Source organism: Suillus discolor (genome assembly GCF_016758755.1).
Source record: "Suillus discolor strain FC423 chromosome Unknown F5147scaffold_82, whole genome shotgun sequence".
Lineage (NCBI taxonomy): Eukaryota > Fungi > Basidiomycota > Agaricomycetes > Boletales > Suillaceae > Suillus > Suillus discolor.
Genome location: NW_024541329.1, coordinates 140950 through 154133, shown reverse-complemented (window position 1 = coordinate 154133; position 13184 = coordinate 140950). Strand labels below are relative to the sequence as shown.

Genomic DNA, 13184 nt, shown 5'->3' with positions numbered 1-13184 from the left:
CTGGATGTAGGTCGTAACTCTTATATATCGGTTCTTTGACAGTTGACTCCATGGTGGCACAATAGGTCCCTGCTACATTAATATTGCCTTTACCACCCTCTCTCTCGGGTCACGCCCCAACTCGATTTGGCCATGTCAGTCTTCAATATCTATAGTATACTCGCAATGCCTGACCGAGTGCGTATCCAGTTCGAAATAAGTTCTCTACCTCATTCCTCGAACAGAATCATGCAGTTCCTACTGTCGTATCTTTCTTCTTTCGTGCCAAGACACAACCTCGGGCCACCAATCGTTGAAGTTGCACCAGGACGAAAAGTCACTAACGTACATTTTCTTACTTTGTGGTACCTTTTGCTCATTTGTGCCATACAGCGGCTTGTTGCTGCCAAACTACCGGAATACAAGAAAGTAGATGATACCCGGCAGTCATCTAACCAACAGGCTACCGTGCTGCAGGAAACTGACACATGTGCCATTGATTCGCTTCCAGATGTGCATTGGTGCAAAGTGTTTCTCTTCTATTATTCGTGATGGTATCATGGCAGACTGAGGATGCCTCCTCGATGGCGCTTGGAGCGTGCTGACGTACCGTTTCTATTCGTGTCAGATTTCTACACTGATGATCAGACTGCCTTTCGACGGTTTGCCTCGCAGACGTTCAACGTTCAGCGGTTACCAGTCCATTGCGGGAAAACTTCATGGTACCTTCGCTATCTAATGATGTACCATAGAACAAGGACAACAAAATCAAAATCAAAATCAAAGTCATTACATATACTATGGACTGTACTCGAGACGTTCCAGTGAATACATCTTTTTGCCCGTGATCGGTATGCCACCCCAACATAAGTACGAGTCTCACGAACTAGCAGCAGTATCTCGAGACCAGTGCCAGGTTATAAATTACACAAGGGATTGAACTGTAGACTGGATATTTCGATTGCCAGAACAAATCATCCTTCAGTACGGCTTCTAAGAAGTATGCGTTTTACTAACTGCGACAGACGATAAAGGTTAGAACTCACTCATCTCGATCGGCAATCACTCCAGCGTTCTCCATGTGCCATGCGGCTCAAATCAAGCTCAACATTTCCTTTGGGTAGCACCAAAGCAGTCCTGGGTGTATAAAATGGCTCTCGGAGACCGGGTGGTACCCAGAACAGGAGTTGCCGATCAGGTCCTATCATCCATCCGTCAACTCCCAGCAAAAAGGATGTGTGGCGGCTACCCCCAATTAGCTCAGCAGGGTTGTACAGTGCGTGTATTGAGTTGGACGAGAAACAAATGGATTGATCGGCCTGAGAGATGGACGGATACCAGAGGCGGACAGTGCCATCTTTCGAACCGGACACGATGCGAGTGGCATCTTGGGAGAAATGGACTGACGAAACTGAACTAGTGTGCCCCTCTAATGGCTCGCCAACTGGCTGGCCCGTCTCTAGATCCCAGAGCCGGACCGTGTTATCGTCCGAACCAGATGCGATGCGAGTGCCATCTGGGGAGAACGATACCGATGAAACTGAACTAGTGTGCCCCTGTAATGGCCTACCAACTGGCTGGCCCGTGGCTGCATCCCAGAGCCGGACCGTGTTATCGTCCGAACCAGATGCGATGCGAGTGCCATCTGGGGAGAACGATACCGATGAAACTGAACTAGTGTGCCCCTGTAATGGCCTACCAACTGGCCGGCCCGTGGCTGCATCCCAGAGCCGGACCGTGTTATCGTCCGAACCAGATGCGATGCGAGTGCCATCTGGGGAGAACGATACCGATGAAACTGAACTAGTGTGCCCCTGTAATGGCCTACCAACTGGCCGGCCCGTGGCTGCATCCCAGAGCCGGACCGTGTGATCGGCCGAACCAGACGCGATGCGAGTGCTATCTGGGGAGAACGATACTGATGAAACTGAACTAGTGTGCCCTCGCAGGGGTTCACCAAGTGGCTGGCCCGTCGCTACATCCCAGAGCCGGACCGTGTTATCGGCCGAACCAGACACGATGTGAGTGCCATTTGGGGAGAATGCGACTGACAAAATACGGCCAGTGTGCCCCCGCATGGGCGCAATAACTGGCTGCCCCGTCGACATATCCCATAGAAGGAGTGTACCATCCAACAAACCGGTCACAACGTGAGTCCCATCAGGAGAGAATGAGACTGACTCCACCCCAACTGTATACCCGCTAAGTTTGCTCTGAATGGCCATCCAATCCAAAGCACGTCCAGAAGTCAAACTAAGAGTGTTTGAAAATTTGACAGCCAACTTTCTGAATATCTCAGATTTGGCGGGGGAGAAAGGGAGTGCTGATATATAGAGATGCGGTGTGCTGTGCAAGATGATGTCGCTGAAAGTTTCAATGAATGTCTTTACATCCTTTACAGTGGACAAGACATTCCCATATTCCGAACGATTCTGTGATTGTGGATGAGCACTTTGTCTGACAACAAATATTTATAAGCTCACGTCCAGCCACTGAGTAATGATTCCAAGGGAGGTAACTGCGCCGTTGAATGCATTTATGAAGCTAAGCACTTCAAGCCAGAATAGTAATCGTTCGTGGTTGAGAAATGATTTTATTTCGCTTGCGAGTTGCGAGTCGAACTTCACTCGTTCTACGTGCGAAGCCCAGAATTGACAGGAGTAGGACAGATACGGGGAAAAAATTTCAACTCGTTCTTGCAGCTCGGGATCCTCGTAATTAGGAATGTATGATGACTTGAAACCACAGATATTGAAGCGAAGATCTTCCATCGCATGAAGTGACGCAAAAGCGAGGTCACGTTGCACCTTTGATACGTCGATGCGGAAATCTTGCTTGCAGGATGGGCCTACCAAGAATTCGCTGAAGGACGCGTGAAGGGGTCGGATGGGGAATTGTAGGCTGATGGTGCCACTGAGTAGCGGACCCATGTCCCTGACTACCAGCTCAACTTTGTAATGGTCATCTTGATCTGGAAAATGGTTCCGCATATCATTCAAGGAAGCTAAAGGGAGGGGTTTGGCTACGCATAGTATCTGTCCCATCACGGACCGAAACCTTGCTAGTGCGCGTTGATAACTGGCTGGTGTATACTTGTCCCGTGCCATGAGTTCTGCCAAAATCAAGTCATAAGTATCATACAACAAATATTTCCGCTCCTCGGGCTCAAGGGTCATGAGGGCATCGAAGCGCTCCATTTGGGATGAACCGGAAAGGGTATCCATAATATATTCACAGGCAAGACGCGCCCATTCGAAAAGCCCATCTGCCTTCTCAGCAAGAGCCGCAATCTGTTCATCCCGAAATTTCGACAGCTTATCTGATATATAAGCACGGATGTCGTCCTTCGTTTCTGTCGGTGGAATAGCGTCCATGGACATCTTTCGGATATGCGGAGCATTGCCAAGCTGATCATCGATATCGGGAAGTGGGCGAGAAGTGACGATGATCCGCAAGTTGGCCGGAAGTGTGGTGATGAGTTGATTGCCCACTGGTTCACCCGCAAGAATGCGAAGAATGTTACGCCGTGTTTCGACTGCACCGCTCTCGTCCAATGCGTCTATCACTATGACGACAGGTCTTCTAGTTATATCAGAGAGCTTCCCTAGTGGTTTCATGAGAAGTTCGTCCCACTGCTGGATGATATCTAGCGTCTTCTTCAACGATTCGTCTTCAATTGCTTTGGCCAATGCTCGTTTCATCTCCGGATCACGGTCAGCCAGGTCGCGTGCAATGGTAGAAAAGATCTTTTGATGGCGGTTGTCGGCTTTTTGCTGGCGGTCAAAACAATAACATGAACCAAGCCCACCCGCGTCCTTGAACCACTTAGCAATCGTGTGAGCGATGGCTGATTTACCCGTGCCTGCAGGGCCAGACAGCCATAGCACACGTGAACCATCGCCTCCAGTGCTATTGGCCCAGTCTGTGATCCGGGAGAGAATTGTCTTGCGCGTCTTAGGTAGGCATTGTTTATCGGTATTTAGCCCAGCGCCTTCCGCATAAGTTATACCACTGAGCTGCACTGTGTCGTCTGAAGGCTATCAATAGATGTCGAATGCAAAACACATGCAAATCCTCACCTATACGATGGACATGGATGTTCGTGTCGAAAGTGACTTGCTTCTGGAAATTGTTCATGAGGTTATCCAATACTTCACTGTATTGTCGAATCGCATCATTTGTTTTTTCTCGAACGAGGTTCTTTCCCAATCTCTTCCCTATGATAATGGTAGACGGTTGAGACCGCAAAAGGTGCAGCGACTTGTTAAGGACTTACAATAGCTCTTGATCTTCGCATAATCTCTGATAAATTGGGCACACTCAAGGATCTGTTGTGAAATAATTCCAAGGACCGTCTCATGCATCGAAGAAATCTGGCTAAGCCTCTTGTAGTCTGAGATGCAACGATAAACATCACCCAACTTCTTGAGAAGGCTGAATACCGCTTTATCGCGAGATGCTTGAGTAAGAATTATCTGTACATACGACTGAGCAGAAGATATGAATGAAGGTGAAACCAAACATACTTTTGCCGCTCCGGACAACACGCTCAGTGCTATCTTTGCGTATGGATGTACCTATAAATACGATTATTTTGGTTCCAATCGAGAGTCATGGTTCATACATTCGCAAGCGCGTCAATAACAGTGTCAAACATCCTGAGAGGTTGAAGATATGTGTCCTCAAAACTATATGCATCCTCGAGATCTGCTGGTGCATTTTGTGCGATGGATATTCCAGATTTCATAGGTCCTGACAGTAGATTCATATCTTTGGCGGCCTTGTTGGTATCTTCAAGTGCCGACTGAAGATCGGCATACTGGTCCATGCCTAAAGAGGTATCCTGAATTTGCGTGAACGACATAATCTATGGAAGGTGCATAAACTGAAAGGCCTACCTCGATCTTCAGAGCTGATGAGGCACCTTCACAATCGACGTTTGGAAGAACAGGGTCACGGCTGCGTGAATCCTTCGCGGGAGTATCCTGAGCCTGAATGGACAACAGAATTTACGAAGAGTGCATAAACTGAAAGGTGATCTACCTCGATATTCGGAACCAATGAGGTACCTTCACGATCAAGAACATGGTCACGTGAATCCTTCAAGTTCGAGCGCTTGTGTAGTAGGATATTAATCTCATCCCAGTACACTCGGTGTTGATTCCGACTCACAGAAATTTTCTTCATTACATTATTCGTAACATTCCCCAGAAACCGACAGATTTTACCGCGGGGTCGGCCCTAGACAAAGGATAGTTCAGGACGTATTGACGAGAGTCAGCATTTTTGGTGCAACTACATGAACATCAGCCACATACCAGGCGCTCAGCGGCAGTATTTGTTTCGTTACATGTCTCGATGTCTGGAAGCGGAACTGAGCTTGAGTTTCTCAATTGATTGTCGTCAATCATGGTGAATAGTGATCAGTCTGAGCGAAGCAGGGTGCAACAAGAAGTTGGAGAAAGGATGGGTCCCTCAGTGCTGGCAGCCTCGAGGCAATAGTTTTGAATTTTATTTTTAGCAGACAAAACGTGGGTGGAAGAACACCGGTTAGCGAAGCTTAGCGACCACAGTAATGAAATTCGGGCCAGTACCACTTGCCAGATCAGTACTAGTGGCGAATGACTTAGGCACTGCATCTTATAATTAGATTACGGACCAGTATGAGTATCATATCTGCAGCAATATTCTTCTCGGGTTGGTCTCGGGTTACGTCGACTCAGTCTACATAGTTAGGTCTACGTCTGTTACCTGTACCACGTCGGGTCCTTGTACACCTAAACACCCTCGGATTACAGTGGAGCTACATTCTCGTTTCCGTAGTCCGCGCGCGACTATTAAGAATTCAGAAGAAGGGAAGAACATTCGAAGAACAGAAGGACGGAAGAACAGAAGAACAGAAGAACAGAAGAACAGAAGAACCACTTGACTGCAATGGCGTTATTAACTTATCATTATAGAAATAGTGTCAAGGCCTAGTATGGAAGCACAACAGTACGTGAAGTATGCGAGGTCGTCAACACGATGAATAAAATGGACACATAAGGTATGATAGCCTAACCCTGAAGCTTAAGTGAAGCTTGAAGCTCTGAAGATCGACTGCCAGTTCACAATGTTCCCCCCTAATACACTAGGGGTTCGCTGTGCGAACTTATGACCTTGCTCCGGAGAATGTTTAATTCGTGGGAATCGGCTTTGTCGACCTCTTCCAACACTCGTCGTTTTCGGACCCCCGAATCTGCGTGACGGCAGTCCTAAGTCTGCTTGTTTTTCGTTATCACTGCGATAAGTATTTTTTTTCAGCCAATTAATAGGTTGGCCTTTAGCATATTCGATGTCGTCTTCAGCTTGGTCCTAATGCCTTTTGAGCACGTTCGATAAGCCGATTAAAACATCGTAGCAGCACGCAAAATGTACGAAAGTTCAACAAATCCAAATAGACCAATGCGGCCTCGACTCTCGAGCATCATGATTAGGTTGATGGTTCACGCGCTCTACCATCCTCACTATATCATCCTGTGATTTTTGCATCTGCTGAAACGTTTTGTGCATGTAGCTCCATGTGTTCTCTCTAGTCATGTTGCCTCGCGCTGACGTTTACTGATCGTTGGCTCTCATACCTTCTTCCTTGCTTGCGCCTGACGAGACACAGGGCCAACTTTGTATCCGTGTTGATGAGGCATGTGGTCTCTCTCAGTTCATCCTATCCTTGGGTGTTTTTGTTTCCCTCACATTCCTTTTGCCTCGTCATCAATCTTTGTGACTGAAAACAGCTCGTTTGGGATCGAGCTCGTGCTAGGTGGACTTTCGCACCGGATAGGTAAGCCACGCACTTCTGACAATTCTCATTGTTGTCTAACTAGCATAGTCTCGGACCAAACATCGATATACCTCAAGAGAGGTGCTATGCCATCGTTGAAGTTCACCTCATATTTGGACTGTATCTGTATCTGTATTGTGTCATCGAGACCGAGCTTTGAGCTTGACTGTATTTGTATTCTGACATCGAGACCGAGCTATTTCATCGAGACCAAGTTCTGAGATCTGAGTAACTAATTGGATACTTTATGAAGTAGTTTTGTGTATTCATATTGACGCAGTTCTATCATTTTCGATTATCGCACAGCATGATGTTCACGTCAGGTGACTGACAGATTATGTGCCATCCAACATGACCTTGCTTCGCAAGGTAAATCATCGCGGCACAATTAATGGGATGTTCTGAGCCTCCGCTTGGTCGCGTCTCCTTATCGAGGAACCTGCGCAGCGCCGCTGTATTTAGACCACTAAAGGCACAACTTCTGAAGTTCTGATCGGGGTCCAGATCCTGGGTTTGGCACGATGATAAGGGCCTACGTCATAGGTACCCAGTGATTTGGGACATACCGCAGGAGGCGGGTCATTCAACTCCATTGCTTCCACAAGCAGGTCTTAGCGATTGCTGAGACTGAAGTACTACCCCGCTGCCACTGTCTCGACGCCGAGGCCTTGGCCTAGATTAATGTAGAGAACCTTATTACGCACGTGACTACCGAAGACGGCAATTTCCAACGGGGTATTCTGGCCGAGCCCGAGGCGTACATAACAGCCTCCAGGAGAACACCTTAAGCGGAGCCTATATGTATAGCGCAAACTAGTACTAGTAGCACTCCCGCTTTCCATACTACCAAAGTTCAGCCTGGTGATTGTGATGTAACTTTCGGTGTACCATACACAAACCATACATATGTTGTATATCAAGCTTGTTGCATGATGAACGATACTAAAGTTTCCTTAATAGCCTTTGTACGAACCACATTCCATTACTATTGACTTGAACGTGGCCGCTGGGCTGGCTGCCTTGAGGCTTGTGGCCTTTAGGTGTTACAGGGATCTGTAACACCTACTAGAGCCCCAGCTCTCCCTACGCCTGCCCCCGCTCTGCTAGACTCCCCGCGCGGCGGTGCGCCGCCTGCGCCTAGAAAGACAGCGGTCTGGACCGCTATGACCCCGCCCCCTGGCGCTATGACCCCGCCCCTGGCCTAGACGGCCTTGTACCTGTTCCATGGAGGCTGTACGCCTCATGGACACCCTAGATCAGCGCATGTATACAGCATGTCGCTTCATGAAGATCCGGAGCGCTTCTACGCGCCTTATGTTGATTGCGCAGTCGCACTTGGCGCTGCATGTATGATCAGAGGCTAAGCCTCGTGTATACTATCTCTCCTCATGTCTAGTTATCTTAGATTACCAATATACTATAGATTACAGACTGAGCTAGAATACCTATAGCTAAACCCTATAAGAGTAGATACATTGTTGTAGATTAACTTCACTTTAATCTACTAGGTTCATCCCCAGAACTTGCTCATCTAAGCTTACCAGCTTCCTTGTGTGAGACCGCACTTCTAAGTCGCCCCCATATGACTTAGCACGTATCCGCTAGCCCTGCATCTCGACGAGCGCCGTCTTACCGAGATCGCCGGAGGAATCCTTGACGTTCCGTCAAGGCTAGACCACGCTCAGCTTCAGTAGACTCACTCGAGTCGTCGCTGAGAAGACCTATCCTAGTTCGCACACGCCGACCTACAGTCAGCGTAACATTAGGTGCTTGTTATTTAAACTTTGGTCCTACCGAGTACTCTCCCTTCCCTCTAATCCTCGCATCCATTTTCTTCAGACTGATCCTAATTTTTGACTGTTCTCAATGAGCGAAGACCACAGGCAGGAACCTCCTCCAGAGGCCAATGAATCCAGAGAAGCAACTGTAACTGCTGGTGAGAGCTCGGTACGTGCCCTAATGACATCACTGCCGACAAGCGCTAATGACATCGTCACTGCCTCTCACGCATCTTTCGTCCAGAGCCAGCACCGTAGCGGCTGCGGTCTCCGTCAGGCCCTGCGGAAAGTTAAGAAGAATGTGACTAAAAAAGTTTCTGTACGTCTGCCTGAATGCTGAAGGAGCCAGAATATAGCTGATGTTGTGCAGAAACGCTTCAAGCGTTCCCGCCGTCAAATCCCTGCAGTCCAGAACACCGATCATGAAGGTGCTTCATCGAATCAGAATATCGAAGTAAGTAGTCATTATTTCGATCTTGGACTTGTCTGAGGGACTACCAAGGATGCGTCGTGTCTACCTTCCAATGGCGACAAGCCCACCACATCTGAAAATCTAAAGGGCTGTGTGAATGAAGGAGTGTCCGGAGAGTCTGCTTTGAAGGTATTTACGCCAAACGATCTAGTTTTCATCTCTAATTTTGGTGGTTGTGCAGGTCCTCGACGCCCCTCTTGGCGTGGAAGAGATTCTGGATCCCCAATCAATTGATGCTGAATTTCGGGGTGCCCATGAAGGTATGGAAAGTATGAGACTACTTGGGGGACATGTCACTTCTGCAGTATCCACAGCCGAGAATGGGCCAAAAGGTCTCACTGCCGCAGACGATTTCCTGACCACCCATCTTCAATCACTCAAAAATTTTGACACTGTCATCGAGGATCCTGCGAATGTATGGGCCGCTCTTCTTGATTGGAAGCTGTTACGCACTCAAATAGATCTGTTAGGCGGAGCCCTAAGAGGGGCGTCGTCCGCTAACGTTCGTGACGTAACCGGAAGGATCCGGTATAGCAAGTGAGACTGGCGACGACGAGTCGGCAGTGATCACAGTACGCGCGTGTCACGTGACTTCTGAGACAGATGTCTTAGAAGTCGCTCAAGGTAAGGACAGTCTTGTCCGAACGATGAGGTCGATCGAGGTAGACTTAGTCGCGATGAGCAACTAAGAAAAGATACTAGAGACTGAAGCCAAAGGGGCGTTCAGAGGGAAGTATGTTCCAGGGAAGATTGAGTAGATTCAAGTTAGAGAATCTAGTACAGGGTGACCGACTACTTATACTAAGTGGAGAGGGTTAAGGGCAAGGCTACCGCACAGTAGGTAAGGGTAAAGGGGAAACGAGAATGGTATAGGTGCGTTGGCAACATAGCCGGATTAGTGGTGGGTGGTCGAATGTGGAATGAGACCGAGAAACGTTGGAACGAACCAACGGTAAGAATACAACGTGCGGGAATCCGCAGTCAGAGGGAACAGAAAGAGGAAAGCCACATTGGTGGCACGAGTCAGACCGAGTCATAGGTGCGGGACCACATTGGTGGTTGAATCAGAGGAGGAACGTGCGTGCACGTGCATAGAGGTGGGCGATGCGAGGGATGGGAACGGTCCCGAGGATCCGGTCAATGGAAAGGCAGTAAAGGAGGATGAGCCAGTAGATGGTGAGGGCGAGGATGAAGGGAAAATGATAGGGGGGCCACGTGACCGATGTTACTTGTAACAGAAGCGAGCTAATCAAGTTGCATAGGTACATCCTTACGCAAAGATGGTGCTGGGTATGCTGTCTGCTGCATCCAAAGTACGTGTAGTGTTACCCTCCTGTTCAGCAGTCGTTGACTCTATGCAGATCATTCTCGCTCAGACGGAACACGACCAATCGGTACAATCTCTTCTCGAGAAATTGGAACAAGTTTACGGCTTCATGTCACAAGATGACACTCTTGGCCAAATTTCATCCAAGCATAGTATCGCTGGACGAATCACCCAGCAGACTATGGAGTGCGCATGTTTCATCAGGGATTATTCGGAGAAAAAGAGCTTTTGTGAGTCTTCCAGCTATTGCACCTCCCATGTTGTGAATCTCATGTTGTTATCACAGGGAAGAGACTAGGGAAAAATGTTGCCTCGGAGACGGACGATCTGATCTCACGGTACAACAAGGCTTTGAACGAGCTTATGCAACAATTTCGGGACCAAGCTCTCCGGGACCAAGCCGATCTTGTCCGGTATAAGAGTAAGAATTTGGAAGTTCTTCTGACTTTCCGTTCACTCAAAACCCTTCAGGTGACGAACTGGGTGACAGACCGGATCTCAGTGGTATGCCTTACGCAGCAGGCGCGGGCCTGAATACCGCGGAACAATGCATATCAGGGACACGCACAAGCATTCTCTCCCAGATCACTGAATGGATCAATGTCAGTGGAGATACTGCTCAGCGTGTACTGTGGCTATCTGGCCCTGCGGGAACGGGCAAATCATACATTGCTCACACGATTGCTAAGTGGTTCAACGACGCGGGTGGGCTTGGTTCGTGTTTCTGCTTCGACCAGCACCGGGAAGCCAACAGACATCATGAAAAAGTCTTCTCCACTATCGCTCGTGACCTCGCTGACCGTGATCCGGAGATGAGATGAACATTAGCGAATGCAGTCGAACATGAAAATGCGCTCAAGAACACGAGTGATATCATCCAGCAGTGGCGCAAGCTGTTTATGGAACCGTTGAAAAAGTGTTCCAGGTCGAGTGTGGGGCCTGTCTTGATTGTGATAGAAGCGCTGGACAAGAGCGGCGAAGTCGCGACACGGCGTAACCTTCTCCGCATACTTGCGGGTACACTGGAGGGCGAAGGTCTTCCCAAAATCACCGAACTCCCATCCAACTTTCAGATTCTTGTTACCTCTCGCGCCCTTCCTGATATCAATTCTGAATTTCAGGATGCTCCACATATTCAACGGTTATCCATGGACGACATCTCAGAAAAAGACTCGAAGAGAGACATCCATACATTTGTGTCCTACAAGCTGAAAAAGGTGTCTGGTCTTGGAAACAAAGAATTTGCAGTCCTTGCTGACAAAAGTGATGGACTATTCGAGTGGGCCCGTCTTGCATGCAGATACATCCAGGAAACCCCTTTTGGCTCATACCCAATTGATTGCTTCAATGCTGTGGTGACCCACGATCATGGAGAGCGGAAAAATTTGTTGTATGATCTTTATCGCGTCATCTTAGCAGAAAACATGGGAAAGGACAGATACACAAGAACCGAGTATCAGCAAGTGCTGGCGAAGTTTCATTCCGTGATGGGACAAGTACTCGGCTCAGCCAAACCCCTCCCTTTAGATGCCCTGAATGCCATGCGGAGCCGTTTTCCAGACCAAAGAGAGCATTACAAAGTGGAGGTTGTGATAGAACGTATGGGATCTCTCCTAAGTGGCATCACCAACCCATCTAGTCCCATCCGACCCCTTCACGCATCCTTCCGCGAATTCCTGACAGACAAATCATCCAGCGGAGATTTTTTCCTGGAAATCTCGAAATCGCAACATGATCTTGCGTTTGCGTCACTTCGAGTGATGGAACAAGATCTTCGCTTCAATATGTGTAATTTAAAGTCTTCATACCTCCCCAACAGCAAAGACATCGGGCTGTTGTTACAGGCATCCGTAACACCTACAGGACCCCCTGCTCTGCCTACGCCTACCCCCGCTCTGCTAGACTCCCCGCGCGGCGGTGCGCCACCCGCGCCTAGAAAGATAGCAGTCTGGACCGCTATAATGCCGCCCCTGGTGCTATGACCCCGCCCCTGGCCTAGACGGCCTTGTACCTGATCCATGGAGGCTGTACGCCTCATGGTCACCCTAGATCAGCACATGTATACAGCATGTCGCTTCATGAAGATCCGGAGCGCCCTTGGCGCCTCATGTACCTATGCGCAGTCGCACTTGGCGCTGCATGCTTGATCAGAGGTTAAGCCTCATGTACTTATCTGAACCTCATGTCTTGTTATCATAGATCCTAGATATACTATTGATTACAGACTGAGCTAGAATACTTGTAGTACTTCCCTATAAGTAGACAGGATTATTGTACTTAGACTTTACTTTAATCTACTAGGTTCATCCCCAGAACTTGCTCAACTAAGTCTTACCAGCTTCCTTGTGTGAGACCACACTTCTAAGTCGCCCCCTTACGACTTAGCACGTATCCGCTAGCCCTGCATCTCGACGAGCGCTGTCTTACCGAGATCGCCGGAGGAACCCTTGACGTTCCGTCAAGCCGAGAACCACCCTCAGCTTCAGTAGACTCACTCGAGTCGTCGCTGAGAAGACCTATCCTAGTTCACACACGCCAACCAACGGTCAGCGTAACAGCTGTCAGATAAAGTCGCAACACGCATTTAGTGATGCATCGGGCCTGGCTTGGCCTGAAAGCCAGGGCTCGGGCCTGGAAAAAACTCAGGCCAGGCCCTTCTGGAGGGCTTGGGCTTGGCCTGGGCCTGAGCCAGGGCCTCAGGTGTAAAAATGTGTAAACAGTTTTATTATGATACTACCCTAATGAATTAGAAACTCATTCCTCTACATCTGATTCCTCGGACAGCAAGATATTGCTATCACCACCATT

At 48.6% G+C, this 13184-nt stretch overlaps 5 protein-coding genes across 5 annotated transcripts; 2 read left to right on the top strand and 3 right to left on the bottom strand.

Moving 5' to 3' along the window:
* Positions 1-189: 189 nt before the first annotated feature.
* Positions 190-751, top strand: F5147DRAFT_419364 (uncharacterized protein). The gene has a single exon (XM_041429729.1). It carries the CDS (start codon positions 229-231, stop codon positions 529-531), a length of 303 nt encoding a protein of 100 aa, XP_041287355.1. The 5' UTR covers positions 190-228; the 3' UTR covers positions 532-751.
* On the bottom strand, positions 266-1196 carry F5147DRAFT_642453 (uncharacterized protein). Its single transcript, XM_041433091.1, has 3 exons — positions 1026-1196; positions 373-972; positions 266-315 (listed from the first exon to the last, which is right to left on the bottom strand). Exon 2 carries the CDS (start codon positions 845-847, stop codon positions 659-661), a length of 189 nt encoding a protein of 62 aa, XP_041287353.1. The 5' UTR covers positions 848-972; positions 1026-1196; the 3' UTR covers positions 266-315; positions 373-658.
* F5147DRAFT_585230 (uncharacterized protein) lies at positions 1026-1196 on the bottom strand (the record flags this gene model as incomplete). Its single annotated transcript, XM_041431849.1, has 1 exon — positions 1026-1196. A coding segment is annotated over one exon (171 nt), but the record flags the coding sequence as incomplete, so codon positions are not given.
* Positions 1197-4244: 3048 nt separating this feature from the next.
* F5147DRAFT_552441 (uncharacterized protein) lies at positions 4245-4556 on the bottom strand (the record flags this gene model as incomplete). The annotated part of the gene is made up of 2 exons (XM_041430430.1): positions 4245-4454; positions 4506-4556. Coding segments are annotated over 2 exons (261 nt in total), but the record flags the coding sequence as incomplete, so codon positions are not given.
* Positions 4557-8622: 4066 nt separating this feature from the next.
* F5147DRAFT_820824 (uncharacterized protein) lies at positions 8623-12358 on the top strand (the record flags this gene model as incomplete). Its single annotated transcript, XM_041443678.1, has 11 exons — positions 8623-8746; positions 8822-8896; positions 8948-9031; positions 9080-9178; positions 9231-9309; positions 9364-9551; positions 10312-10362; positions 10411-10606; positions 10663-10797; positions 10848-11090; positions 11205-12358. Exons 1-11 carry the CDS (start codon positions 8666-8668, stop codon positions 12356-12358), a joined length of 2385 nt encoding a protein of 794 aa, XP_041287351.1. The 5' UTR covers positions 8623-8665.
* Between the last annotated feature and the right edge of the window lie 826 nt (positions 12359-13184).

What these genes read in the sequence shown, in the direction of transcription:
- F5147DRAFT_642453 (XM_041433091.1), bottom strand. Translation starts at nt 847, where the DNA reads ATGTTGGGGTGGCATACCGATCACGGGCAAAAAGATGTATTCACTGGA.
- F5147DRAFT_419364 (XM_041429729.1), top strand. Translation starts at nt 229, where the DNA reads ATGCAGTTCCTACTGTCGTATCTTTCTTCTTTCGTGCCAAGACACAAC.